This window comes from Megalops cyprinoides, chromosome 1 (assembly GCF_013368585.1).
Source record: "Megalops cyprinoides isolate fMegCyp1 chromosome 1, fMegCyp1.pri, whole genome shotgun sequence".
NCBI lineage: Eukaryota > Metazoa > Chordata > Actinopteri > Elopiformes > Megalopidae > Megalops > Megalops cyprinoides.
The window spans coordinates 18,607,183-18,635,161 of record NC_050583.1 but is presented as its reverse complement, the minus strand read 5'-3'; the positions used below and the strand labels follow the sequence as shown (position 1 = coordinate 18,635,161).

The window sequence follows — 27,979 nt, the reverse complement described above, 5'->3', positions numbered from 1 at the left end:
TGTTAGCATCTCATATAAAGATGCTAGTGTTATGTTTCCAAGAAAAGCTCACAACAGACCTGTGATGTCTTACCCCCAGGCAAATGTTCCCTTACAGAGACACAAGACAGAGAGCTTTTGTTTTGTTTTTTTTATTTGAAAGGCCATGCATTGCCTTCTGTTAAGATTTGAACATATCACTTTAAACATACTGTAAATTAAATGATTTGCATTACCTAGTAAAAAACAAAAAAGAGGAATGTGACAAAAATGGTAAGAAAAGTGCACCATCACACTCTGCTGCACTGCAGACACCACTTGGTTTTTCAGGACTTCAAAATGAGCATTTTCAACTCAATTGTAAAAATAAAAATACAGTACAATGCAGGATAAGAATATTGGACTTAAACAGGACAAAACAATAAATTACTCCTACATGTATTATGTGCGCATCTTTTTTTTACTGTGGGAAAGGTGGAGGCATGGGGTAGGGTACCATGGGTTGTGGTGGTTGCTGCGGCTGCTGCTGTGGGTTAAATGGGAACTGTGGGTGGCTCATGCCGTTCTGAGCAGCGCCCTGGTTCCCTCCAAACTGCTGGTTCTGGAAATTCTGATTTCCGAATGTGCCAGCTTGGTTTGCAGCGCCGAAGTTGGACTGTCCACTGCTACCATAGCCATTTCCAAAGCTACTGCTGCTGCCGTCATAGCCGCTTCCCCCATAGCCTCCGTTCTGTGTCTTTGTGCCAAAAACTTTCTTTGCTCCGCTACCAAATCCCCTGTCGCTATCCCGATCCCTAAAGCTACCAAAATCCCTCCTCCCTCCAGAATACCTATCCCGTCGGTCGTCCTTATAGCCACCTCTTCCCCCCCTTGAACGACCTGAAAGAAAAGAATGCAGGATTTAGAAACGGCAATGGTGGGTGGGCATTTACAGAACCAAGACACACTTCTAAAAGTATATGGAATAAATTAGATACAATAAATGTGAATTTGTGTAAAACAACTAAACCAGAGCCCTTATGAAACCCCCCCCCCCCCACATTAAACCCTCCCTTGCACAATGACTCCATGGCTCATCCACTCAAAGAAAAAAAGTAAAGAAAGGCCTGTAGATGAACCACAGTCTCTGTATCTCACCAATTGAATTTACCTCCTCTGTCTTCCACCATCTGGATGAGCTTGGGGTTGATTGCCTGATTGGCCTCGCGAAGGACAGAGATGAGGTCGCTGGCTTGTTTCATGTTGCCGGGAGTAAAGAAGGTGTAGGCTGTACCCGTTTTTTGACTGCGGGCGGTTCTTCCAATGCGGTGGATATAGTCCTCAGAGGAGTTAGGGTAGTCATAATTGATGACAAATTTCACATCTTCCACATCTGTAAAGTGTTGCAGTGTGGCAAAAAGCAACGTACAAGATTTTGCACACCACAACAGCCAGACCAAAAACACAAGTTAGCAAAACATGTGGGGAGAAGATACTATCTGTGCTGCAAAGAATAGCGTTAACACAAATCCAATGTTCAACTCCATGGGAATACTACTGTGGGAAGAGAGAAACGATGCACACTCCATTTGCTTCCGTCCAAAAAAAGGAAAAAAAAAACGTCACCCTCCCTCTTAACCACAAGAAAAAACTGGATTGAAGTCTTACCATTAAGGAGTATGCATTCACTAGTCCTTTCCCAATGCAGCGAAATCCCCACAAATTGTCAAGTGACATCCAGGTGCTTCTACGCAGTAGGGCCGCTATGTGCACTGTTGCCTCCTCGTGTGCCAATATAGGACCTTTCAGTTGGTAAGGCTTTGAAGGTCCTTTTCCCTTACACACTCATAAGAAGCTTGCTATAAAGGCCACACTGCATGTCTTGCCAAGACCATATAGACCAGAACTAATTTGAGGGGTCCCAAAAAAGAAAAAGCGCCTATTCACCCCGATCTATCAAAAAGCATCCCTCATGAGTCTCGTCTAGGCAAGATCTTCCAAGAAGCCAGTGTTCACTTGAGAAAATGTCTCTCGTTGGCAGGTCTCGACATGACTTAAAAAAACGCAGGCGAGGGAGGAACTTGAGCTTGGAATTTGGTTTGAGATTTTATATTTCCACTTTTTCTCTAAATGTCCCACTGTCACTACACATGTGCCAGTTGTCACCAATTGAGAGGTGATTGACTATGTTGAAACTGCTCTCTCCATTTCAATACCAGCATTTTTACCATCTGTTTGCAAACACCCATGCTTTAACAAGCTCCACAAGTAAACTTTCCAAATCTCAAACAATGACTTGCCACACAGTGCTCTACAACAGACATGCAAGGCATGGTAACAGCACAAAGCTGGGTTTGAGTTGGAACAGGGCTGGGTGAATGGCATTTCAGGTAAACCCATGGACAGAGAACAGATATGAATCAGAACAAGGCTTAGCCACACTGCCTTTCGAAGATTACTGGCACACAATGCTGAGCTCAGCCTTTCACCTCTCTACGCGACTGGGTGGCAGCCAGTCGGTCACTTCCAATAGTCCTCCTTCCCCCTCTCGAGGCCTGGACTGTCATGCCTAGGCCCTGCCACAAAGACTGCACCTTTAGGTGAGAAAAACTCAGAAAATGCATAGAAGTTAAAGAAAGCAATACACTTTCTTTAAAGTAACATTTTAAGAAATGGTACAGAAAGGTATGTTGGGAACACTAACCTAGACCTCTGGAAGCGACGTCTGTGGCGATCAGGATGGGAGCCTTTCCGTATTTGAATTCTGTAGGAAGACAAATTGAAGGCCATGAAGCTCTGTCAAGAGGCACTTTGTCCTCCCCCCTACAAGTGACAGCAGATACTGAAATAACAGTATTTGGAACATACCATTCAGAACCCAGTCCCTTTCCTGCTGACTCTTGTCTCCATGAATGCCCATTGCTGGCCAGCTGGAAGGAACACAAACATTAGAAGCAGCACTTTGACGACTGTCTCACCACTTGCATCATTTGCTGAAGGCACTTACCCATCTCTTCTCATTCTCCTTGTGAGGTCATCACATCGCCTCTTGGTCTCAACAAAGATGATGGTCTTGTTCTCTTTCTCACTCATGATCTCTTCGAGCAGACGGAGGAGTCTACAAGAAAGGTTTAGACGGTTAGCTTCACCGACTAGAGCTGTTTGTCATAGCCAAACACCCAAGTGAAATTCAATACACACAATTCCTTTAATCATACAAAAACTCACTTGTCATCCTTCTCTCCATCATTGCAAACATCCACAATCTGCAGGATGTTGTGGTTGGCGCTCAGCTGCAGGGCACCCACATTGATCTGCACATAGTCCTTCAGGAAGTCTTCTGCCAGCTGACGCACTTCTTTGGGCCAAGTGGCACTCCACATGAGCGTCTGTCTGTCCGGCTGGAAAGAAGAGATCAAGTTATTACCACAGCTCTAGTTGTGGAGCCTAATGCTGAAAATCGTACAATATGTAACGCTGGCTTACTCTGATCTGATCCACAATTTTTCGGATTTGTGGCTCGAAACCCATGTCCAGCATTCTGTCGGCCTCGTCCAAGACGAGGTAAGTGCAGCGACGCAGATTTGTCTTTCCAACCTCCAGGAAGTCAATCAGCCTTCCAGGTGTAGCGATGCAAATCTCAACACCTGGAAAAACAGCAATACAAGTTAACTGGTCTGGTCTCCACATTTATAAACTAAAATTCAGATGGGAACTGGTTTTCAAGTTCTAACCATACCTCTCTCAAGGTCACGGATCTGTGGTCCTTTAGGGGCACCTCCATAAATGCAAGTGGACTTCAGTCGAGAGGCTCTCCCATACTCTGCAGCGACCTGTTGGACTTGTTGGGCCAACTCACGGGTCGGGGCAAGGACCAAACACTGAAAGAAAGGAGGCATTACATCCAGCTATCCTCTTGCAACGATGTAGGGGAATAATCTTAGCGATATATGAAAGTACTTACGATTGGGCCATCACCGTGTTCCAGGAAAGGCTGGTGGTTGATGTGCACAATTGCAGGCAGAAGATACTACGAGGAAAACAAAAGTAATGTGTAAAGAGAATGACCGTCACATTTGGCATTTATATCATAGTGTCTACTTTCATAAAGCAGGAATAAAAAGCATGCAAACTAGTGGATGTGTAAAAGACAAGACTTAAGAGCCCATCACTTACTGAAAGGGTTTTGCCAGATCCTGTCTGTGCAATCCCAACCATATCTTTCCCACTCAGAGCCAATGGCCATCCTTGTGCTTGGATAGGGGTAGGCTCTGAAAAGTTTTGTTTGGTGATCACATCCATCACGTATGCTGCAACACAACAGAATGTATTAGTTTCAACACATGTGCAGATGTATCAATGTAGGGAGAATGTTATAAATTTTGCTGCTCTTATCCAAAGCAACTTCCAAGTCAGATACAACACAGTGAAAAGTCAACAATATTAGAAGTACTGTATGACAAAGTTCATGCAGAATATAGATTTACTTACTTGGAAAACTGGCTTCGTGGAACTTCAAAATGGGGTTTGGACAGTCCCGTCCCTTCACTGTGACTTCTTTACTTCTCCTGTATTGTTCAACTTCTTGGGCCGGTCTACGGGTGACATCGGGGTGTTCTTGGTAGAAATTCTTCTCGAATTTTGGCAGTTCGTCCAAGTTCCAGTGTTTCTTCCGCAGTCTTTCGCCGGGATTGCCAAACTTTCCTTGGGGAGGCCCACTTCGACTTCCACCAAAACGTGGTGCACCGCCATAGCTGTGAGCAGAATGATATAAAGACCACCAAAATGAAACCCACGCTTCGCTACACGACAGAATGTTTCGGATAGATATCGTGTCTAGTATTAGAATGTAACGAACCCATTAGCTACCTACGCACCCAGCCGACTATTAACTATTAGCTCGGTAATCTGCTAGCTAACCATGTTGTCTAGCGGTAGCGAATGCTAGCGTGTTAGAAGTAGCTGTTGGCCATCTATCTTCAAACCCTGAGAAAAGCATTTAAGTCGTCGTACTTAACAGCATTAATTTAAGCAGTGAACAACGGATGAGGCTTGTAGGCAGGGTCGATTTCATTTGTTTCTGCGTCACATTTTAAGCCGCTGCCATTTTACTTCTGACCGACAGAGGAACAAAGAAAAAACCGGCCGGCATTTTGTATTCGCATCCAGTTTCGCCACATGGCGAACCTAAGACCAAGGAGGGTTGTATGTCTGAATTTTTACCTGAACTTCCTCTCACATATACATTTTCACCATTTTTTTCTCCGTTATAATAATGATTTCAATGGATAACAGTCTTTTTAAAACCAGAATTACTGCTTGCAAGCAACAAATAGGTCATCATTTAATCCCTTTTGCAAGCAGGATGGCGGATTTAAATCATTCGTATTTACAATAAGTATGGGGCTAGCTAAAAGATTGATTTAACTAGCTACCCACATGGTACCTTTAGTTAGATATCTAACAACATTATTAGCTGGCTAATTAGGTAGCTAACCAGCTCCTCGTCAAAACGATTTAGGTACTACCTCGCAAGCTTTATATAATGTTCAAAAACCTTACCCTCTGTCCCTCCCGCGATCTCTGTCGGAAAATCCAGGCATGATGTAAACAAAGTGTAAAAAATAAAGTAATTAAAGAATAACTTTGTATTTAAATATTGACTATCGTCTAGTAATGCAGGCGGCAGTGCTGGTGACGAAAATGCCGGTTCCTCCTCGAGCACAACTGGTTTATAGCGCAACGGGAAACTCACACGAGCTCAAGCAGGAGACCTTGTATCCATCCGCCTATTACCGGTACTACTTTCTATCACATTAACGTAAGGGCTAGGCTATCGTAGATTTAAAATGAATAGATTGGAAATTCAAAGGAAGAGATATTTGCTTTAAATTGTATGATTAAACTGTATGATTAAATATAGGTGGAGTTGATTTTTTTAAATCATAAACTCTCGGACGCACGATTTCGGTACATTTGTGGTAAATAACCACTGTATTGGACAAGAATTTTAAGAAAGCACATCTTGCTGGATCTCTTCATTCTATTTCTATGATGCACCACATAAACACGAAATGGCAAACTGTGTAGAATGTTCAAACTCTATTGATTTCATTGAGGAGTTTAGAAATATGCTCAATGTGGTGTGGACAATTTTTTAGTTTCGAGTATATAATGTACTGAATTAAAGACCATGTCGAATATACATCTTTTCGACCTAGGTTTAAGGCAACCAGCTCCAACGAAACGCCTATTATACATGGTTGGTTAGCTAGCGTTATGTAACTGCCAATGTGCAACTAAGGAAATATATCAACACGAAAAACGTTAGATAGTTTAATTATCGTAAACACTGTGGAATTGTAAATAAATTCGTTTATTAAATACACAATCTGTATTCCGTCTGCAAGCTTGTGACGGGTATTTTTTTCTATGATTGAGTTATCAGAGAAGCAATGGGAAGCGGATGTCCTTGTTGCTAGGCTGTGTCGGAAGCGCTACAGTATCTACCAGTTGCTACTTCTGCTAAACATTCCTTTAATTATGTTTCTAACAACCAGTCTAGACGGAGCTGGCAATATGGAGGATTCCGTAAGTCACTGACAGACCAGATGTCCTCAAAACACGACGGAGGAAGCGACCACATCGACCATGTTTGTCTTCGCAAACCATTTTATATTTTGCACGGGCCCCCTAAATTGTATTACTGTTTAGTTCACAACAGATCTCACGTGAATGTAGTTACTTCACAGATGCCTCAAGATCAAAAGAGCTAATGTATCCGAAACCTTGTACTTCAATAAATAAATACATTAAAAAATTAGTTACATTTTTCATAAGCGTCAACTACAACATGAGGCCACGGAATAAACTGCTGTATTAATTTTGTATTATAGTAAGATGGCTATGATAAACTTGTTCAGTATGAGGTTAAGGGAGATTTGATGTTCACAGATATGTATCAAAAAACAGCTCTGTTTTGGATGATGTTAATGCAGAGTAAAAGTACCATGCTAGTATAATGGCAGCATCTCCAAGTCTTAAATTGCTGGACACCCACAAGTAAATCGACAGAGCTAATAATTGTCTGAATCAACCATTCTACATGAGGTTGTGAAGTGTGTGTAAGTCCCATAATACAGTTTCTGTATAGCCCCGAGGTAAAGGAAGCCAGGAGAGTATTCAAGAGGAAACAGAATAGTGGTGGGTAACTTATATTCTGCCAGAGAAGAGGTAGCACAGCCAGCAATCCCATCCCCTAAATTTTAATGCTGGGGATTTGGGATATAGGGGCCCAAAATTATGGAATGCAGATTAAAAACTGCATCTCTTTCACATTTATTATCATTAAACAGCCATGCCTGTCATACAAACCAATGTATTTACCCATATATTGCAGCCATAATTTAGCTGCTGCTGAGGTACCTACAGTATGCCACGTTTGTGTGAACTTAAATGTAAAACTTTTAAGATATCATTGACCTATCAACCATTAAGTACCCAGGCATGCTCAGGGCCCCTCTCTTTGTGTTTTTCCACGCGTCCCATGCTACAGCACACAGGAGATCCCACAACCACTTCAACACACTTAACTCTAAATCTGTGCTTAACAGCTCAGCATCTGATCAAAACAAAGAGCCTTGTTCTGTTCTGGAACCTGTGGTTGTTTTGGTGTCACCTGGTAATAATTACAATAATAATTACTGTGGACTGTGTGTTATCACATTTGCTCTTTAAGTATGTTTTTATCTAATGTAAGGGGACAGAGGGAGAGGTTTTGCATTATTTTCTCAATATCTTGAAGGGATTCTGTGTGCTCTTTAATCTTCTGAAGAAAATTATAGGTTGCTTAATGACATATATCCATATGCTCCTAGGTTGGACACACATAGGTAATTTCTGGCCTGTTGGCGAAAGATCAATGCCTTTTTCCACCACTTTCATACTGTAGGTTAAAACTGCGGCGTTCTTTCAGAAATGAACGCTATGTTCCGTAAGGTGGGACTGGAATAATATCCTTAAATTGTACACGATAGCATATGTTTAGCTATGTATTTTTAGATACGTTACCTATACCTTACTTTACTACTGCCGGGTACCTAGCTAACTACCTACCTAGGTAGCTCAACCTACTGCCGACAAACGGACATCACCAGATGGAACTACTTTTTGAAACTACCAGGGCGACGCCACATGAAAGATCATCAATGGATGCACTACGACACTTCCCTTGCCGGTAAATGACGTCAACGCAACCGCCTGTGAATAATTTACCAAAGTGAAATATAAAGGTTTTTTTTTTTACCAAACCATATTTGCAAATGATCTTTCATTTTTTGTTTAACTTAACGTTTTTAACTTCAGGCGTATATTTGGAGGACAAACAATTTCAGAATTAAAATGTAAAAAAAAAATCACCTTGCGTTATTTCCGGAAACAAATTTCTGGGCTTTTCAGCCAATCAAAAAATTCTCATGTTTTAAATGCCCAGGCTCGGAGGAGACGCCTTCTAAAGTACTGTAGCTCGTTGTCTGCGCCTAAATGTCTGGTTACATTGACGTTAACGTTACAGTCAGGTCAGAACAACGTTTGTGACACATACGTAGCGAGCCAGCTAGCAAGCTAACGCTGCACTTCGGGGGCAGCTAGCTAAAGAGATTCATGGGAACCCAAGAGGAGAGAGGTTAGTGGTTGAATTATGAAACTAAACAAGCCCTACGAATTTCAGGTTAATCGGTTGTTTACTGAATCGTTGGCTACCTTTAACGGATTTAGCGGGATTTCGATTAATTAGCCAAGTAGCTTCCTACCGTTAGTTTCTATAACAAGGACATACAGTAGTAGCTAGTAACTAGCGACCAATTTTGCAATCAGCATCACTAGCTAACATTAGATAATTAACGGCATTCTTAGGGTATTTTGACAGCTAGCGTAACAGTTAGCTAGCTATCTGACCGGCAGTTACACATCTGGCAGACGGAATTGCTGTCTAAAAATTTACTAGCAAGATAACGTTAACTAAGTAGTCGAGCAAATTACAGGACTGAAGTTTGCAGTACATTAGGCTAGCAAGTTTATGACAGTTAGCCAGATGTGGATATTTGGATATCTAGATTAGCACTCTAGTTTTTTGTGTTAGCGAACTAACTTACTGATGTTTAGCGTTACATTAACGTTCGTACACAAGTACAGAAATCTGGAAGCAATCTAGCTAATGAGTGGGAACTTGACAAGTGGTAAGCTGTAACTTTGCTCGGTCATCTAGATAGCTCACTGAAAATGGTAATGTAACGTTAATGCTAAACAGTAGTTAGAAGGCTACCTAGCTAATTGGCTAACCGTTAGCCACATAGCTACCCGTTTGCCATGACAACAAAGTGTCAGAAGAAGCGCAAGTGACAAATCTGTAAGGTTAGCATTGTAGTTATAACTTAGCCAACGTTGGCGGGTTCAACAGGACTACCTACAACGCGTCTGTATTTAGTCTAGTTAGCTATGCTTTCCTCGATCATGACAAGCTAGCTACTAAACCACAGTAGGTTATTCGCTAGCTGCTAATAGCCAACGACTGTTTGGAAACGTTGGTGTATTGGCGCCTGTCTATGGATGAAGCGCCAACACATGTACCAGCTATCTGGTTCCAGTTTATGTTTCTCTTGCTTCTGACAGTAGGAATTATTGTTATAATTATTTATTTTCAATGCTAGCTAATTACAAACTTTACACATTCAGTTTGCAGACAATGCAAGTGATGTTAAATCCCATTATTCTGTACTGTTCGAAACTGGCAGTGCTGGCTATAGAACATACCCTTCCACGTATGCTATCAGTAGTTTGTTTGTGACACCTTTCTCGCAGATTGGGTGGACGTGGCCAATGATCTTCTCAGCAAGTGTCATATTAACCTGAGGCTGAAGAAGGTGACAGACTGTGACGCCAATGTCTTTGTTGCTTTGTATGAAGCGATCTTGGGGGAAAAGGTTCCAGGTAATTTTTTTCCCACATAAAGGGAAAATGGCACAATCAAAAACGTAATAGTAAACATAAATAGTAACCATTTTCTACATATCACAGCAGTATCTATCTTGGTGTATGTTTGAATGCTGCAACTTTAGCTCTTATGAGTACATAACATTTTTCTTCATAAAGTGTTACAGTACGTGATACACCGATGCGCCAGTGTCGGCTTATTTGTCCAACGCTTGCCCATTCATAGATCATTGCGTGTGCCTTCAGATAGCCTCACTGTGTATTTCTACCTCCTTAAAAATGCTTCCAATGTATAAAAACGCCATGCTACTCACATGTGCCAAGTCATTACTGATATCAAAGTGAAGTCAAATTGCGCAGAACAATTTGGACATTACCGAACACAACCTGGACAACCATAAAACTTACCGTGTTTCTTAAATTATTTTGTGTTACTTGGTCCTGTGTCCTTCATGTATTTGTGTTCATTTATTATGATTACGGGTTTATTGTCTTGCATATGAAATTGCTTGTGTATATCCAATAATTGAGAGGGGTGATTAGTTTTGAGATTAGGAATGACAGCATTTCACCAATTGGAAGTGTTAGTCACTGAGAAAATTTGAATGTATTTATTACTGGAAAAAATACTGCAAAGGGCACAAGGATGGGGATTAAAATCCTGTGAAATCTTAAAGCTCTGTTTAGAAATTCTCATACCTGTATTTACCTGTCAGAACAAAGCTGTTTTCTCCCCCAAAAATACATGTAGGTGGTGATTATGAGGACAGGGCAGAGTGCACCAGGTGTCGTGAGATTTTTTTCACTGTCTACAGATTATATTGCTGCCCCGAGGAGTCAGGAGGATGACGTCCACAATGTGCAGTCGGTGATTGACTCCCTAGCTCTGGATTACCTGCAAATCAGCTTGTCTCACATTACAGGTGAGTAACTTCATTTTTGCTGTTATGATTATCCTCCCATCACCTAGTGACAGTTGATAACATCATTTTGATTATTGGAATTATGGGTATTCTGAAGTCTTTCCCAGATATTTATTTGGTATCTGTTTGAAGTGCGGATGTCAAACTGGTTTTCTTTTGATAATGCTTTAAAGGGTATGCAAAGATGAACAATTTAGGTTATGCATTTGTGCTTTACAATCAACACAAGATGGCTTTGACAGAAAACCAGCAATAGAAATGTATACAGCCATATTTTATAAATGTCTGAATGTTTAGAATTGCAGATGCAGCATCTTCTGAATGACAGTTTTGCATGTGTAATATGGAAATTAATAGGCAGCTCTTTTATGGACATACTAATGATTCTGCAAATAATGCTACCAACAGCACAAAATTATATCTTTATTGCTTGTGATATAAATATTTATTTACACTTTACACTTACCTGTTGCTCTAAAATGATTGTAATAATAAATTATTATATTCAAATAACAACCAAAGTATCCAGGCATGTCAAGGATTTTATGAGACTGAGCTAGCTCACATTATCCTAATGTAACACTATGTGCTTTTTTTTAAACTCAATAGACAGACAAAAGATGAATTGTCAAGGGAGTATGGACTTTCTGGGATTAAATTTAATGGTAATGGAACTCACAAAAGTATAAAGTAGTATATCATTGTATTACCTTGTTTCTGATTAGATTATATAGTTGTAGTTTAGTAGTTATGGTAATTGAGTTTGTAGGCTCAGATTTATTATTTGTGTCTCTGGAAAGTAAATTTTTAGAATTGTCTTATTCAAAATTGATTCCCAACAGCTCTTTGTGTAATTTTTCTCTTTTTTTCAGTGCTAGGTATTATCAAGTGATTTTTACCTGGCAGAAAATGCATCATATAAAAATACAAAAACAAAAGCAGGCCATTGTTCTTTGAGTAAATATGTGTTTGTGAAGCATGTTGAAAAGGTCCAAAATAACTCCACAAGGTCCCATTTTTAAGGCTAGTGCCCAGTGTTGCGTTTTTCTCTTTTCCACTCTCCCTTTGATGCCTGCCTTACTGTTTGCTTGAATTCAAGGTGAGAACATTGTAACGGGAGACAAGGACTCCATTAAAAACCTGATTGAGATTTTTGATGGGCTGCTGGAGTACCTCACCGAGCAAATAAGTGAGGAGGAGTCGACGCATGGAGGTAGAGTAATCATCAGTGTCTTGCCACAGAAAAGTGTCTTTTCGTTATTGCCGTATGTGGTGATGCACCTAAGATGGTTGTGTTTGGACACCCTGTGCTCTGCAGCCGGTTTTTTGCTGAGCTACTCTGTATTTTAACACCCCAAGCTCACACCGTCAAAGGGCGTAAGACCCTGTTTGAATGAGATCATCAGCATGCGTGAACTGGACATAATGGGTTTAAAGCGGCCACGGCTGGGATTATAGGGAGCGTTTATGGATTGATATGGCATACTGGGCCTTCCATTGTGTCCACCGCACTCCCCCTAACCAAAAGCAGCCATTAAGCTGTGATGGTTGTGCTTGCTCTTCAGTGTACATTCAAATGGTATGGAACTTCACAGTGACTCAAAGCTTGGTCAGTCAAGGGGATTTTTTTCTGGGGAATCATTTTGAGTGTAATGGAACAATTAACTACATCAACTACATTGGGTGGCAGTGTAGCATAGCGGTTAAGGAGCAGGACTCATAACCGAAAGGTTGCTGGTTTGATAACCCGCTGGGACACTGCTGCTGTAGCCTTGGGTAAGGTACTTAACCCACAATTGCCTCAGTAAATGTCAAGCTGTAAAAATGGGTAACATTGTAAAAAACTGTAATTGATACAAGTCACTTTGGATAAGAGCATCTGCTAAATGCTAATAATGTAATGTAATGTAACGACAAACACAAATTTAAATGATGCGGCTTTATGATGTGCCTCCAGTTGCCACACAGGTCTTCATATCAGGAATTTCAGTAACTTTCAAACAGTTAGTGTTGTCATATTAGTATTAGACAGAGTCATGTTTCTCAGTTGAGCCCAGAAACTTGGCACTGAAAATATTTTTTGCTCTACTTGGCAGTAGAGGACCCCCCTAAGTGTCATCTCTGGTAACTACAGAGAACTGCAGAATTGAAAACGTTGGTCTTACATTCAAGCACTTTCCTACACTTTCAGTTTCTGTAGCCCATCTGCCCTCTCATGATCAGTGTATCTCAGGCAGAGAGAGGTAATAACTAGCACCCAAAACAAGTTGACTCCAGTCCAGAGGAATGGCTGCTCCTTGCCCTTTGTCATTTCTCTTATCGGTTACTGAAGGTTTGCCCGTGTAGATTATGTCATGCTTGAAGTTTGTAAACAATGCTGTGTTGAGCTGGCAAATTGTACTCCACTCTGTTTTCAGCGGCGGCAGAGCCGAACGGCGCGGCCTTCAGGGGAGCGCCCCACAGCGCAGCCGCGGGGACCGAGCAGCCAGGGGAGCAGGACGAGGGCACTTTGCGGGACAACCTATCCCACTGCTCCAGCCTGCAGTAAGTGCGCAGTCTCATTACACCTGTCCTCCCTTTCAGCCGCTTGTAGCGACAACGAGCGGTGATTACAGCGGGGAAAGTGTCTCTTCCTGACATGTGATAGGCCACCGCCGGCCTGCGTGGAGGCGCTGGATTCAGAGGGATATCCTGTTCACACGCTGGAGGTGCTGCAAGGTCAGGGGGAAGTGGACGGCTCGGACGCGAAAGCTGCAGCCCTCAGCAGCTAAATGGATCAGGGTTGTGAAAGTTGAAACGCGGAGGGTGGAGCAGTCCGCACAGGATATGCGCGTCTGCGGTGTGTTTACATTAACTCCGTCCCTCGCTCGCGTGGTGACCTCATCATATTTATTGGAAAGTAAACAGGGCGGAATGAGTCACTGTGATGACGGCAACAGATGTTCCAACCAGCAGCACACAAAGCGGTCAGACTGCATTTTGTTCCTCATGCGTAGTGATAATGAAAGAGACCAGTGTGTACACGGTGAACACATGACTCGGAAGATTCTGTCTAGATAACTATGTTGAGGCATGGTGTGCAAAGTTCCTGTTTTAGTTTTGAATATCACCTGTTGTCAGTGGTTATTACTGCAGTTGTTATCGTTGCGAAAGGATTTGTGATTGTTCTTATGGTTTTTTGTTAGCAGTGCATTACACTACAGAGGGTTAATGTTTCCCTTTTGAACCTACAAGTGTCTGTACCCTCATTCAGATTGTCTCTTTTTCATTAATCACTCAACCCTGTTGTTACTGTTAGACTTCTTATGTGAAATATTTGATGAAAATCATAATTCCAAAGGTCTGTTATACAAATTGGATAATGAACACCAGTTGTCTTCTGAAGTGTCAGTAGTACTAATGTTATTGTAATGTGTGCCTGATTGTAGTTTGTGTGTCTATAACTGCAGATCTACCGTCCAATCTAGCAAACATTCCCTCCCTTCCTGGAGTGCAGACGGGTCAGAGTCAACCTCAGAGCTCATTCGCTTAGGAGATTCTGCCCGGACATTTACAGCCAAACACAGAGGTGGGATACTCAGAGATACTCAGAGAGTCTTTCTACTGGTGCCATTGCTTTTATGAGTACATTTAATCATTTAAATAAAACTGACACTTTTACCTAGCGCAACATACTAGAAGTGCATCAATAGGGTTATGCATGTAGCTGATACTGAATAGATACTGAATCATTAGTTGTAGATGCTGTCATACTTTGAATATAGTGCTATTGTGGGAAACACAGGCTGCATATATATGTATGTGCGTGTGCATGTGTGTGTGTGTGTATATATACACACATCTTGCGTGTGTGAGTATAAAGTTACATGAAAATGCTCTTGACTCAGAGCGAGTTATATAGCTTGCATGTGATTTTGATCATGACTAGGCACAAATGCCATGCCCTGTGCGGAAATGTAAAAAGGATCTGCTCTTTATGTGTAGTGGTCACTGTGAGCAGAGAAACCTTCCACATACTGATATCCGTATCTCTGCAAGAACCTGTGTTTACTTCATTGCGAGCTGAGCGGTAGGGTGACCGCGCACCCTGGCCGCGTGACAGAGACTAGAGTGGTGGCCCTGGACCCAGGGGGTGGAGTGTCCTCTGCCTGTCGGCACAAGCTTTCCGGTCCATTTACTTTACGCTCCACTTAGAGCCCTTGGCTACCACGCCTGTGGCGTGCACACATTTTGAGCACGGGCTGAAATGTTGCTTTTGTGACAGGATGATTTTTTTTTTATGGAATTACAAAAAATATACAAGCTTTTGTAGCTTTACCATAATGAGGGAATGTTCATAACTTCGGTTGGTTGGTTGGTCCTGTGTTCAGGGTTATTTATATCTTGGCAGTAATAAATAGAAAATAATTAGATCACCTTTCTTTCCCTTTTCAGGCACTTCAGCTCATTGTACCCTTAGTATTATTGTATATCACAGCCATAGTGACTTTATGTTCAAATGAAATGTCTCTGTTCTCAGTTAGCAGGAGTAGTAGTGACCAGTCAAATGGGCCGTGCAGTGCAGAGCGGGCCGGTGGGATCCACCGGACTGATATTTCCAGTTCTCGGCCGGGACTGGCGGCATCACACAGCAGAGAGGAGGGTGAGTGTGCTGGAGAATGTCGGTCGGGTATTTCAACATGTCACTGTCTGAATACAAGAGGTAGTTGATCGTTGAACCTGACATCTCTCTCCTTAAAAGACCGGACCTTGATTTTGTGCTGTTTTGCTGTGTCCGCTTCATTAGTGGATGCAGCCCTCCTGCCTCCAGGACCTGACCCGCTGGATCTCCCAAGCACCAGTGCGACTCTCCTGAGAGAGCCGCTCCGCTCCGCCATCCCGCTTCTGCCCCCCTACCAGACCACCCCGCAGCGGCCGGACAGACGGCCTCATTCCGGCAGCCATTCCCCTGCCAGCGTGCCCAGCCACAGGGGGGAGGATGAGGATCGGGCTCCGCCCATCATCGCTGCTGTACGTTCTGTAGGTCCCAGAGCGGTATAATGTGAAGCACATGAACACTGAGAAACTTGCTTAATTTGAAATGTAGGATTCTGGATTATCCATACAAAGTTTCTCTTGTTTCTTATTCAAAACAGATGATGGAAGGCGATAAACATGTAAATTAAGATGCTTTTGGTACTTCACAAGTAAAATCTATCGTTGGGAAAACCGAGTTGCTTCACTGCGATGAGGGCTGTTCTCCTAGCTTCCCGCACAACATTTCTGTGATTTAGTTTCTGTGGTTGACACACCTCTGTGACGTGCAGCCTGCTCATGGCAAGTTTGAACACATCTGGCAAAAGGTGGGACTGCCTGACACCCTGACAAGCCTTTGTCCCGGGGCAAGAACACACAGGAGGGGATGAGGGCACACAGGGTTAACGCCCTTCTTGCGTCTTTGTTGTTGAGGCCTGAGTTCCTGTATGAAACGGCGCTCATTTTGTAATGATACTGAATTTTGACTTCCGGGTGCTTCCTAGCATAGGATGTTGGTGGGTACGTCCTAGATGGCCACATACTTTATGTGTTATTGGCAGCCTCTACTGGTGTGGGTGTGGTGAGAGAAATTATGAAGATGCCACTGATCCAGTGCTACAGCAGCGATCTAGAAACAGCAGCAAAGCCCAGCTGCACTTTGGCCATAGATATCTATTTCCAAGTTATATGTTGCTTGCTTATGTGGCTAGGTTGTTCACTTTAACATAAGTTGTATGTTGGTGATATGTGGAAATATTAGTCATGAAGCAGACAGAATTCTTTTAAATAGTGAAATTATGGGTAGCAGACTAGCAGGTTTGTATATCCTGTTGGACCACATAGCCAGATAGCTGCCAGTGATGAAAATGAAAGTAGATGGTATCGCATCGCAGTCCACACCACCTTGTGAAGTTCTCATAAGCGAGAATGTTCAAACCAAAAAGTCCCTAAATGCCGTTCATCTGTTGTGTACCCTCTTGCGTCTTGCCTTGGGCAAATATTTGAAATAGTTTTAAAACATGTGTGAGTTATCTCATTCTGGAGCTGAGAGTACATTTTCTTTGAGCCTGACAGAACTTTACATAGCAACACAAGGCATTACATAATCAACAGTAATACCTTCTTCTCCACAAGTCACATTTTTAAACTTGTAACTCGTGTTCCTGGGACTGGCCTGTACAGCGCACAAGCTGTTCTTTTTCACGGGGAGGGTTTCTTTCCTCTACTTCATTCTCTGGAAAGAAATCGGTGGAAAGAAAGCCACCCAAATGATCACTGCAGTAGGTATATAAATACCATATGAGCTCATGAGCAGTTACATAACCTTAAACAGGTCGGATGAAGGAATATCTTTTCAGTGAAGCACTGCAGTCTTTTAATGTGGAGTTTTTGGGTGTGGGATCCCTAATTCTATTCTGGCTGGATTGGAAGTATTTGGTGCCGCCTGATGTCGTTAGCGCCAGTCTCTGCATTGTAATCCAGAGAGTCTAGTTAGCGGCAGCTCTTCGGCTAAACCCTGCCTGATGTGCCCTCCTTTCAGAGGGTGATTGAGTGTGAATGCTCCCGCCCAGAGTCTCCTTTGTCTGTGCCACACTCTGATAATCCTGTCCTCTCTGTGCCCACAGAACAGCCAGTCCCCCAGGCCACTGTCTGACACCATTCCCGTTAATGGCCTGCAATCTCCATGCCGCTTCCTGGGTGAGCATTCGCACTTTGCTTTGGGACTTGCAGTCTCCAGAACTGAGGACATTTTTGAGGACAGTTTTTGTTAATCAAGCATCATGTTAAAGATCTTGGATCAGTAAAAGGAGCATGGTTGCATGTCTGGCATTTTGATGATATTCAGTATACAATACCAGTCAAAAGTTTGGACAAACCTACTCGTAGTAGGATTTTTCTTTTCTTCCATTTTCCACATATTACAATAATAGTAAAGACGTTAGAACTCTGAAATAACACAAATGGAATAATGCAGTGACCAAAAAAGTGTTAAACAAATCAAAATATTATATTTTAGATTCTTCAAAGTAGCCAAAATATTTTCAAATCTTTTTTTCGGAAAGAAATTCATACAGAGACATCAACTTCACTATTTATATTTGGGTACGAAACACATTTCATGTCTTTGAATGTATGTTTCCCATTATCTTTATCAAGTGTGTCCAAACGACTGGTACTGTATGTGGAGTGAAATGTAAGCTTTACTCCGACTGGTTCCTCACATACTACAGATTTAAAAGAAACTTGTGAGTTCCTCATGTTGTGACAGTTCATCTGGTGATGCAGTCAGTTTCCTGATGGCATGGATATGTTTGGTCTCCAGATGAGAATGAGGGGTCAGCATCCAGTCAGAAGGCGGTCAGTGTGGACGTGGACGGGGATCAGGCAGAGGTAAGGCTAGTGTTACAGCAGGTCACTCCCCTGGTTGGATGCACTGATTTTCATGACTGCCATACACTGATGAACTTAAGATCCTTTAGTTGCTGTGGTAATTAGCCTGCCATCGGTGAGTGAACAAGCACAAGTAGAGCCACAAAATCCAAGCACAGCCCACATGCTCCTGTAGCTTCACTGACATAGTCATCTCTGGGGCTTTCTTAAGTCCAGTCTGTTCATCCTCTTCTAATGGTAGAGGAGGAGGAAGTACAAAAAATACTGCTCATATCAGCCAGTTTTCTTTCCGGCTCATGTTCATGCAATTTGCCCCGACTTTAAGTGTAATGATCCTGTTTTAATGCCAGTTTGATTAGGGCCAGGATCCCTTTGTAAAGCTTGATCATGATTACATTTATTTTTACAATACATTTATTCATTTGCCAGATGCTTTTATCAAAAGTGACTTATAAGTCCTCTCATAAGGAAGGCTTGCTTTTTACAAAGCCGTGGTACATGGTTACATTGCATTTGCTTGTCAGACAACCCTCATGAAGGAGACATAGCATTTTACAAATAATTTATATTGCTGAATATTTACTGAAGCAGTTCGCATTAAGTGTGTTTCTCAAGGGTACAGCAACTCTTTGAAATCTACCATGTGGTCATCAGTCCAGCTCCTAAACCACTACTCTGCACTGACATTACTGGCTTTTAGTAGATGCTCTTATCCAGGGCGCCTTGCATCGGTTTCAGTTTTTTTACAATGTTATCCATTTATACAGCTGGATACACTTATGTTCTATTGTGATGGAAGTCGCTCTGGATAAGAGTGTCTGCTAAACGCATGTAATGCAATGTAGTGGACATTTACAGAGTTCAGTAAATATTTACTGGGTTAAGTACCTTAACCAAGGGTACAGCAGCAGTGCCCCAGGGGGGAATTGAAACGGCAACCTTTTGGTTGCAAGTCCTGCTCCTTAACCGCTATGCTGCACTGCCACCCACTGACATCGCCCTTGTTTGCCTGTGCCTCTCTCCCAGCCTTCCAGCGCTGGAGCCAGGAGGGTGCTGTTCCGCACCGAGCCCGACGTCCTCTTCCTCACCCTGCAGAGCCGGAGCAGAGAGGGCAGCGAGGAGGACTACGGTCGCAGCGGCTCCTCCAGGAAACCGGAGCACAGGGCTCACAGACAGCGGACAGGGCCCAGGTGAGCACGCCTCTCACTGCAGGGAACCAACCCATCACATTTACATAACATTACATCCGGCAGACGCTCTTACCCAGAGCAATTTCCAGCACAATAGAACATAAGTGTACCCATTCCAGTTGAATGAGCAAGTGTCGGACCAGGCAAACACCACTCCCAGACCCTCACTAGAAAGTTCCTTTGTGCAGCCTGACTAAACAAGGGAAGCCAAGTGTTCTACCATACATGACAGTCACTAGATCACAGACTCCAAAACACGCTGCAGTAGCAGTAGTACTATGTGTAAAATCCCTATAAAAGAGAGTACTGCCACGCCCAGCTGGTGCAGTGAAGGGACAGTGATGCTCTATAGCAAGGAAGAACCTCTTGCACAGTGCATCTTGGAAATAAAAATCATTATTATTATTGGCATTTAGCAGACGGTCTTTTCCAGAGCGACTTACAATGTTGTCCATTTATATTTTACTAAGGCAATTGTGGTTTAAGTACCTTGCCCAAGAGTACATCAACAATGCCCCAGTGGGGAATCGAACCGGCAACCTCTCAGTCATGAGTCCTGGGCCTTAACCACTATGCTACGCTGCCAAGAATCATCTATCCGTTATCACAAAAACGACACCAGTGCATCCGATGAGCTTCATTACATTATGTTACATTCATTTAGTAGCCGCTCTCATTCAGAGTAACATGCATCACAATAGAACATAAATGTATCCTTTCAGGTTGAATGAGTGATAGTGTCAGACCAGGCTAACAACACTCCCAGACCAGTGAGTGTAAGCATAACACTATTCAAGCCCTACCCTAAGTTAACTTGTGCAACCAGACCAGACATGGGAAGCCAAGTATACTACCATACATCGGTCATTTATGGTGGTATACCTGTCATATGCAGAATGCATGTGAGCTCCCCTTCAGAGAAAGTCTGCTGACTTTCATGGTGGCTAAACCGATTACGATTTGAATGATTGCCCAGTCGTGTCATTACAGTGTAATGGGCAGCAGTGTAGCATAGTGGTTAAGGAGCAGGACCCCTAACCGTAAGGTTGCCGGTTCAAACACTGCTGCTGTACCTTTGGTTAAGGTACTTAACCCAGTAAATATTTACTGAACTCAGTAAATGTCCACTACATTGCATTACATGCGTTTAGCAGACACTCTTATCCAGAGCGACTTCCATCACAATAGAACATAAGTGTATCCAGCTGTATAAATGGATAACATTGTAAAAAAACTGAAACCGATGCAAGGCGCCCTGGATAAGAGCATCTACTAAAAGCCAGTAATGTAATATCAGTGTGGAGTAGTGGTTTAGGAGCTGGACTGATGGATTTTTTTGGATAAAAGCGTCTGCCAAATGAATAAATGTAAATGTAATGTCTGAGATTTGAGCAGACTGACAGTGGTCGCTTCTGTTCTTCTCAGAGGGGGCAGCTTGCTGGGCGAGGACCTGCACAACGCGCCCCTGTCCTGGCACAGACAGAGGAACAGACAGACGGAGGAGGAGCTGCACCATATGTCCGAAAAACTAACCCGCCGGCTAGAGGAGCTCGACTCCGTAAGTGCTCTCTGACAGTTTTGGAGCAGCGATTCCATTTTCTCACTGTGCCCCGAGTCACTTCATGCATCCTGCAGCCGTACTGCTACCCCTCAGCGGTCACAAGATGATCCAGGTGCCTGCATCTGAGTCTGCGCTCTGTAGGGACGCTGTTTTCAGTGCCTCATGCAGACATGTTTATCTGCATCAGTGAGGTGGGTTCATAACGAACTGGCCACAAATCAGAAATGCAGCAGGGGGGGGATGTGTGCTGAGTTCCTGTGCTCCACACTCCTGCACAAGCTCACACTTTCCCTCTGCCTACAAGTATGATGCTAACCTGCAGCTGTACAAGTCTGCCTGCACAGATGGCAGGTTTGCAAGTGTTTCTAAGCGTGCTTGTCTGCGCAGATGCTGAAGCGGGCCCTGGGGGAGGGAGCCGAGACGACGGACACCAAGGAGGAGGATAAACAGTCTCACCACAGCGACAGCGTCATGGAGTGTCGCCGGACCAAGAGACAGACCGGTAAGCAGACCCATCCTGTCATCTCAGACATTAAATTGAACCCAAGTGGGCCACTGGGATTGCCCTGGGAAAAAATGCTCCTCAAAGGAAAGAGCATGCTGGGAGATCATATTTTCAACTTTATCTCCCAGCTTGTCAGTAATTAAATCTGTCTTGTACCATGTGTCCATTTATTCAAGCCTGGCCAAGAAAAATTTCTCTCTCAAACTCTCCTACAGTTATTTTTGATTTATTTAACCTTTATCTTACCAGGCAAATCCCATCGAGATAAAATCTCTTTTACAAGGGAGGTCTGGCCAAGAGGGCAGCTCAGATCAAAGATGTTACGGGCAAAACAGTACATAACAGTAAAATACAATACAAGCAGACGCGACTGTACAGGGGACAAACAACTGACAGAGATGCGTACATGCAACAAGCGTGTCAGCATGACAGTTTGTACAACCTTCTCGTGGTCAGCAGTGTCTGTAGTGTCATATTACCCTGTGTGCTTGAATCCACATGAAGCCTCCCTGAATGACATATGTAATACACTTGCCTGTATGTGGAAATATGTGGTCAGAATTGATCCAGGGTATGCAACTCTGTGTTAGGGATCTAAGAGTATGCGCGTGTACATGGTTTACATGGATCCAGTGTACTTCGCTATTTATAAATGAGAGCATTATTGATAGCATTTAGGTTGTGTGCCTATGTGTGTGGCCAGTACTGACCCATGGCTTGAAGCTCTGTATCAGCGGGAATGTTTACGGCTAGGAGCATGTTTGTGAGCGTGCGTGTGTATAAGCCAACAGCGATATGACCCCAGGTGTGTTTTCTCACTCCCCAGGTACGCCGCACACCTCGAAATCCTCCCGCACGCGCTCCCTGTCCCCCTCGCCCCCGCCCCCTCGCCGCTCCCCGCAGGCCAAAGCGGAGGACGCGCTGGCGCGGGGCTCCCAGCACCACAGGTCCAGCACACGCAGACGCGAGCTGCACGAGCTGGAGAGCCGCCGCCGACTGGGCCAGGTGAGAGGAGGACGACGAAGACCTTCATCGCCAAGGGCCGCTGCCCTTATAACTGGGCCTGCAGTTCCTCAATTAAAATGTGGGTTGTGTAAGCCAGGGTCTTTGTCCTCTGACAGACCCCTGGTTTCACGACCCGCATGGCAGAACCGGCCGAAACTGGTTGTCAGGGACTTGACACATTCATTATGTTTGTGTTTTCAGCTGTAATTTCAAATTGTCTCCCCCCTCTGCAGTGGCTCCAATTCCGCATTATACTCAGAAGGAAAACAGAGAACTTCCTCTTGTCCTGCAGACACAGTGACCACTTCCTCTTCCTCCACAGAACAAAAAAGCAGCGAATGACAAAATATCTCCTGTTGTCATTTTTAAGTCGTGTGTGGGCCCCTTCTTGGCGCTTGTACTATCCTGACTGGGAAACTGTGTTGCTGCTGAGATTGAGACAAAAACTCCAGCAAGGTCATCAGAGTTCTCCTGAATGCCTATCACACGGTGCGCAGAATCACGGTCTGCTGGCTCCCGACGGGCAAGAAGCGCTCAATTACCATAAAATAAATGGGAAAATATGCAGTCAGTGGCTGAAAGAAGTATTCTTTCTGTCCATCAGAACCCCACAGCATGGTCTGATAATTGGTGAAAGGGACAAAATTATCAGCCTTAGCCTCTCAGTATACTCATTTCCCTTCTTGCCTTTTCTTTGTGTGAAAGAGGAATTCTGCTATTCCATATAACACACCTTTTCACACAGCTAGTGATATCCAAGTAATAGCCCCTGCCACTGGTTTTCATTTCGAATGATAAAATGTAAATGTGCTCTCTGGCGAGGGAGGTCAGTGATGTTCTTGCCTTCCAGCAGCTGACACAAGCAGTCGGGGCCCCTCCATAGAGGGTAGCGCTGTGTTCACAGGTGGGGCAGCTCATTTCTGCCATGTTCTCCACAGATGGTAGGCAAATCCTATGAGGAGGAGCTGAAGAGGCTTGAGGAGAGAGAGCGTGCAGAGATCGCCAGGGAGCGAGAGAGAGCCCAGAACACGGTGAGAAAAGCTTCTGCGAGGCCGTCACTGACACAGCATCTGTCTGTCAGCTAGCTGCTTTTAAACACTTTGAGGATTTGTGCTGTTTCAGCATTGAAAATACCCTCAGATCAGTGAAGCCGTTGACAGACTGTTTCAACACCCTTGACCCTTTCTGCTTGCGCACCAGGAGAGGGAGTACAGAGAGGCCATCCGGAAAGAGGCCGGCCCCCGCACAGCGAAACCGTCCCGAGTCTTCAGCCCCAAAACGCCAACCCAGCAGCGGCCTCCCAGGACACGGCACCTGACCCCTAGCAGGGCACGGCCACCTCCCCGAAAGCCCGCTCCAAGTACGACCCTTCTCCAAGCACAGAATTGGAGCACTGTGTGTGCCATTTATGTGTTATTTTTATAGCATGATCGTGCTATGTTAACATACACCTGGCTGCCGTGTGTTGTGTGTTTCAGTGAAAGTAAAGGAGAATGACTTCCTGCCCCTGCTGCTGGAGGAGTTCCCCCACCTGCAGCTCTCGCCTCACACTCTCTCTCGCATGTGGAAGCAGCAGCTCAAGCAGGTGGACTATCTGGGAAACAACCAGCACAGTCGCCACAAACTGGCCAACCAGGTGGGGGAGCTGTGAGAACATCTTGTGGTTCTTGGTCTGTTGGTCTTACTCCTTTGTGTGTGTGTGTGTGTGTGTGTGTGTGTGTGTGTGTGTATGTTTTATGTGATATCACTTCTGGTCAATTCTTTTATTTTTTCGTTTATCCTGTGCTGCCATGCTGCTATCTGATTCAGAGGCTGTCCTGCAAGGTGAAAAATGGGCTAGTGTACAGTTTTTATTTTGTGATCTAGCCGTTAGTTGTAACATCACATTTAGTGCTCTGTAGCAGAGTGTTGTGTCCCTCTCCTATGCTGTGTGACATTATCCCATTCTGCATAGTGCGCAGTAACCTTGATTGCCACACGTTCCATTGCCCTGCTCTGATTGACAGCCGAGTAATTGGTTTCGCCCCCTTGCTGCAGGTGGAGGAGGCGCAGAGGCGACACGACCTCCTGGCGGAAATCATCCGAAAAGAGCACGAGCACAACCATCGGCTGGTGAGTCCCGGGTGCGTGGCGGCCGGCTCCCACCACGCAACCGGGGGAGCAAACCGCTCCGCGCCCTTCAGAAACACGCCGCAAACACCCAGCGGCCCTCTGGTACCGTTCTGACTTTGTCCTCTCCGTCTGCCCTCAGAGGGACTTCAAGGAGCGGATCCAGCAGCAGAAGTCGGCCCAGAACAAGCTGAAGGAGCAGAGGCGGCAGATCGCCCGGGCCAAGAAGTACTACAGCGACTACCACGTGCAGATGCGGGCGCGCATGATGAGGGCCCGCACTCGAGAGGAGAGGGTGAGCGCCGTCTGCACCTCTTCACAGCTCAGCTGATTAATGTAAAACCCCTCCAGACAATGGCAGACACCTGGCTCCTTCCAGCACTACTTAGCAAATAAAGATGCGACAGTGAACTGGCTACGAGGTGCTCGAGCACGCTGCTATAAGTGCCCTTGAATACTGAGAGGGGAGTGTAACGGCTCTGTGTGTGTCCTTGTAGATGCTGAAACAGGTATTTGAGGAGGGCCTGGAGCTGCAGAAGGCTCGTCTGAGGGAGGAGCGGGCGTACGCCAAGGAGAAACGCCAGGAGCACCAGCGCCGACACCGGGACGAGCTGGAGTCCATGGAGAACTACTACAAGAACCAGGTAACCATGCTCTCTTCCTGGAGATTATGATTGGTCAGTATAGGATAGTACAGTACAGTATAGTATCAACATTTCTAAGTTCAAATGTTATGTAAAATTCTGACTATTTTGTAATTGTCACAGCATTAAAATGTCTTGTGTGGGGAAAATATAGTTGAAACGGGAAATGAATTCACGAGGCGACTTGAAACACTGAATTAATACTCAGGATGAAAATTGCTCATTTTCAGGATGTGTAGATGAGAAATGCCCAATTTTCACTTGACCAGATGAATTTGAATATTGTCGGTCTTCATCTGAAAACCCTTTTTCCTCTTATTTACAGTTCTCATTGTTGGCTGAAACTCTTGCCCAAGAAAGACAAGAAATCCAAATACGAAAGAAGGCCCAGGAAAAGGTAAGTATGCACCGATTGAGCCACCATAAGATATGTAAACATATGGCTAGGTGGGAAATGAATTCTACAAAACTGTTCTGAAGAGCAGGCACAAAGAAATGTTATAATTTGGACCAGTGAACAAATGCATGTGTCTCAATCTACAGGCCCTTCAGAAGATGAAGAGGGAGCTGCGCAGCAAGATGGAGAGAGAGATCGGTGAGTTACAGAAAATCATTATTCAGAACGATGACGACGACTACTTCTGGGACCTGGAGGTTGAGAGGCTACGAGGCAAAGTGCAAATGGCTTCATTCCAGCACAGCAACAGCCACCTGCCCTGAAGTGCTTGGCTAACGGCATACAGCCATCCACACAATTCCGCTGCTAGACTTCCACGTGACTGACTTATATGGTTCCGAAACCTTTTAGATCGAATCCTTCTGTTGTGCACTTCTGTAGTGTGAATTTATTTTGTGACAAAGCAAAGACCGTGACCATGAAGGCTGTTTCTCTTAATGTACTGGGACCATCAAGCACCAAGGATTCAACACTAATAATGAGGATGTTTTCATGGTGGATTTGCAACTTTGTTTTTTTTTTACTCTCAAATTTTCTTAACTACATGCTGGACTTTCTCTTCCTAACGTCTTAAACACTGTTAAATGATTGCTGCAAGCAAAACTCGGTTTTACATTATTTATTAAATCTCGATTCAGGTTTTTGGTTATTAAAACTAATCCATTGTGTTGTGCATTTTGATCACTAGGGGGAGCCAACAAACCGAAATCTGTAACTGCTCGTGTCTTACATTCAGTGAAGATTAATTTAGGACCGCAGTGACGTCCGATGAGCATGTTTTTGGGCCAGACCGCTACCTTGACAGGAGCGTGATGCTTATATTGACATACTATACTGTCCTCAATCATTGCATGAAACATTCCAATACTTGAATTATAGAATCCCCAAGCCATTTTCTAACCTACTTATGAAATCCATCCACTGACTTCTCCCTGAAGGACCCCCCTCCTCCCCCCTTTTTGTACAAATGTTGAAATAAGACCTGCAACACAATGTTATATTAAACATTATGCTGTGAGGTGCAAACAGCATAGAGTTTATTGCTCATCATCTGCATGGGTACAAGAATTTTTTTTTTTTTTCCAAATGTTTTTTCTTTTTTCATACAGGTGTCATTAAGCTCACAGAACAGCTGGTGTGAATGCTAAACACACACTGTAATAAATACAAGCAGAATGGAAATGAGGAAAAAAAAGGTGGAGCAAATTCAAGACGGCAGAGAATTTAATCAGAACCAATTGCACACACAACAAAATACAAAAAAAAAAAAATGATAGTGTATTACGTACATCAAATTGCACCAGTCAGCTATAGAGAGATATAGTTCTGCTAGTGGAACATGCTACATGAAGCAACAGGCTGTATATCCAAACTGACTTGATACAAGAGCAACTCTCCTCGCATTCAAAGGCGTGTCTTCGTGAGAACAGAGCAGGAATAATGCACAGTAATGTAGTGTGAGTAACTGGAAGAGGCAGAGCAGAGGACAGTGTGAGCACTGGACGTAAAGGGGAGATCACTATATAGAAGTCAATCAGTCCATAAACTAGCTATTTGGTAAATAGATGGAAGTTGCCAGTTTTGAACAACTTAAGTCTGTACGTGTGCAAACTATTTTTTTTTCTTTTTTATTTAAGTTAAAAGATAAATTAAAGGTTCTGTGATCCGCATATGAACAATATCCTATACTGTACAAAGCACCATCTCAGGATACTTAATTGTCTTTATCCAGAGGCTAAATATTTTAAATTTTGCATACACACTAAAAAAAAAAAAAAAAGAAATAAAAAAAAATAATTTTGTGTGTATGCAAACTTTAAGAACAGTCCATGGTCATAATAGATTGCTATTGACAGGCAGCATTAAACATTCAAAAGAATTTATGAATCAACACATGAGTTTACAGGGGGAGAAAGCTGAAAATAAATATTAAAAGTCCATACTTGCAGAGCTGTGTTGGGGGGGAGGGGGGGATGCAAAAGGTTTATGCCATTAAATCTCGACCTCAGTCCCCCAGATCGAAGGGCTTGTGGATCTCAACGCGAGAGACGAGCTCGCACCTCTGCTGAATGTCTTATGGGAGAGGGTCACAGGTTAGACTTGAGAATGGCAGTTCCTCAGTATGTTTGAGACATGCTTCCATGAAAGGAATATACATTTGTCTGGTCGCACTGTCAGCTTTACAAAAACGAAACGCAAAAAAAAAAAAAAAAGATACATCACCTGAGAA

General features: G+C 43.7%; 2 protein-coding genes across 4 annotated transcripts in view; one reads left to right on the top strand and one right to left on the bottom strand.

The window, feature by feature from the left end:
- Positions 1-115: 115 nt before the first annotated feature.
- Positions 116-5,685, bottom strand: ddx5 (DEAD (Asp-Glu-Ala-Asp) box helicase 5). 2 transcript variants are annotated; one of them, XM_036529423.1, is made up of 12 exons: positions 5,521-5,684; positions 4,450-4,712; positions 4,135-4,268; positions 3,923-3,988; positions 3,698-3,839; positions 3,445-3,605; positions 3,187-3,359; positions 2,966-3,076; positions 2,827-2,888; positions 2,663-2,722; positions 1,130-1,351; positions 116-858 (listed from the first exon to the last, which is right to left on the bottom strand). In XM_036529423.1, the coding sequence occupies exons 1-12, from the start codon at positions 5,559-5,561 to the stop codon at positions 440-442; spliced, it is 1,854 nt and encodes a 617-aa protein (XP_036385316.1). In that variant the 5' UTR covers positions 5,562-5,684; the 3' UTR covers positions 116-439. The 2 variants fall into 2 exon arrangements, with proteins under 2 accessions (XP_036385316.1, XP_036385324.1); XM_036529431.1 differs by having other exon boundaries at positions 745-858; positions 1,117-1,351; positions 5,521-5,685.
- A 2,771-nt stretch (positions 5,686-8,456) lies between these two features.
- Positions 8,457-27,979, top strand: part of LOC118780907 (centrosomal protein of 95 kDa-like) — a 20,322-nt gene continuing 799 nt past the window's right edge. Inside the window, exons 1-22 of one of the 2 annotated variants that reach the window (XM_036533678.1) lie at positions 8,457-8,641; positions 9,817-9,945; positions 10,764-10,871; positions 11,971-12,084; positions 13,289-13,415; positions 14,321-14,439; positions 15,391-15,513; positions 15,658-15,881; positions 17,513-17,585; positions 18,211-18,278; positions 19,305-19,468; positions 20,894-21,026; positions 21,417-21,531; positions 22,361-22,539; positions 23,478-23,570; positions 23,740-23,899; positions 24,018-24,175; positions 24,577-24,651; positions 24,791-24,943; positions 25,146-25,292; positions 25,618-25,689; positions 25,836-27,979. The exon at positions 25,836-27,979 is cut by the window's right edge and continues 799 nt beyond it. In XM_036533678.1, coding sequence (XP_036389571.1) covers positions 8,620-8,641; positions 9,817-9,945; positions 10,764-10,871; positions 11,971-12,084; positions 13,289-13,415; positions 14,321-14,439; positions 15,391-15,513; positions 15,658-15,881; positions 17,513-17,585; positions 18,211-18,278; positions 19,305-19,468; positions 20,894-21,026; positions 21,417-21,531; positions 22,361-22,539; positions 23,478-23,570; positions 23,740-23,899; positions 24,018-24,175; positions 24,577-24,651; positions 24,791-24,943; positions 25,146-25,292; positions 25,618-25,689; positions 25,836-26,012 — 2,733 coding nt within the window. In that variant the 5' untranslated portion in view covers positions 8,457-8,619 and the 3' untranslated portion in view covers positions 26,013-27,979. Of the gene's footprint in view, positions 8,642-9,816; positions 9,946-10,763; positions 10,872-11,970; positions 12,085-13,288; positions 13,416-14,320; positions 14,440-15,390; positions 15,514-15,657; positions 15,891-17,512; positions 17,586-18,210; positions 18,279-19,304; positions 19,469-20,893; positions 21,027-21,416; positions 21,532-22,360; positions 22,540-23,477; positions 23,571-23,739; positions 23,900-24,017; positions 24,176-24,576; positions 24,652-24,790; positions 24,944-25,145; positions 25,293-25,617; positions 25,690-25,835 lie in introns of both variants that reach the window. The other variant, XM_036533668.1, reaches the window with a different exon arrangement.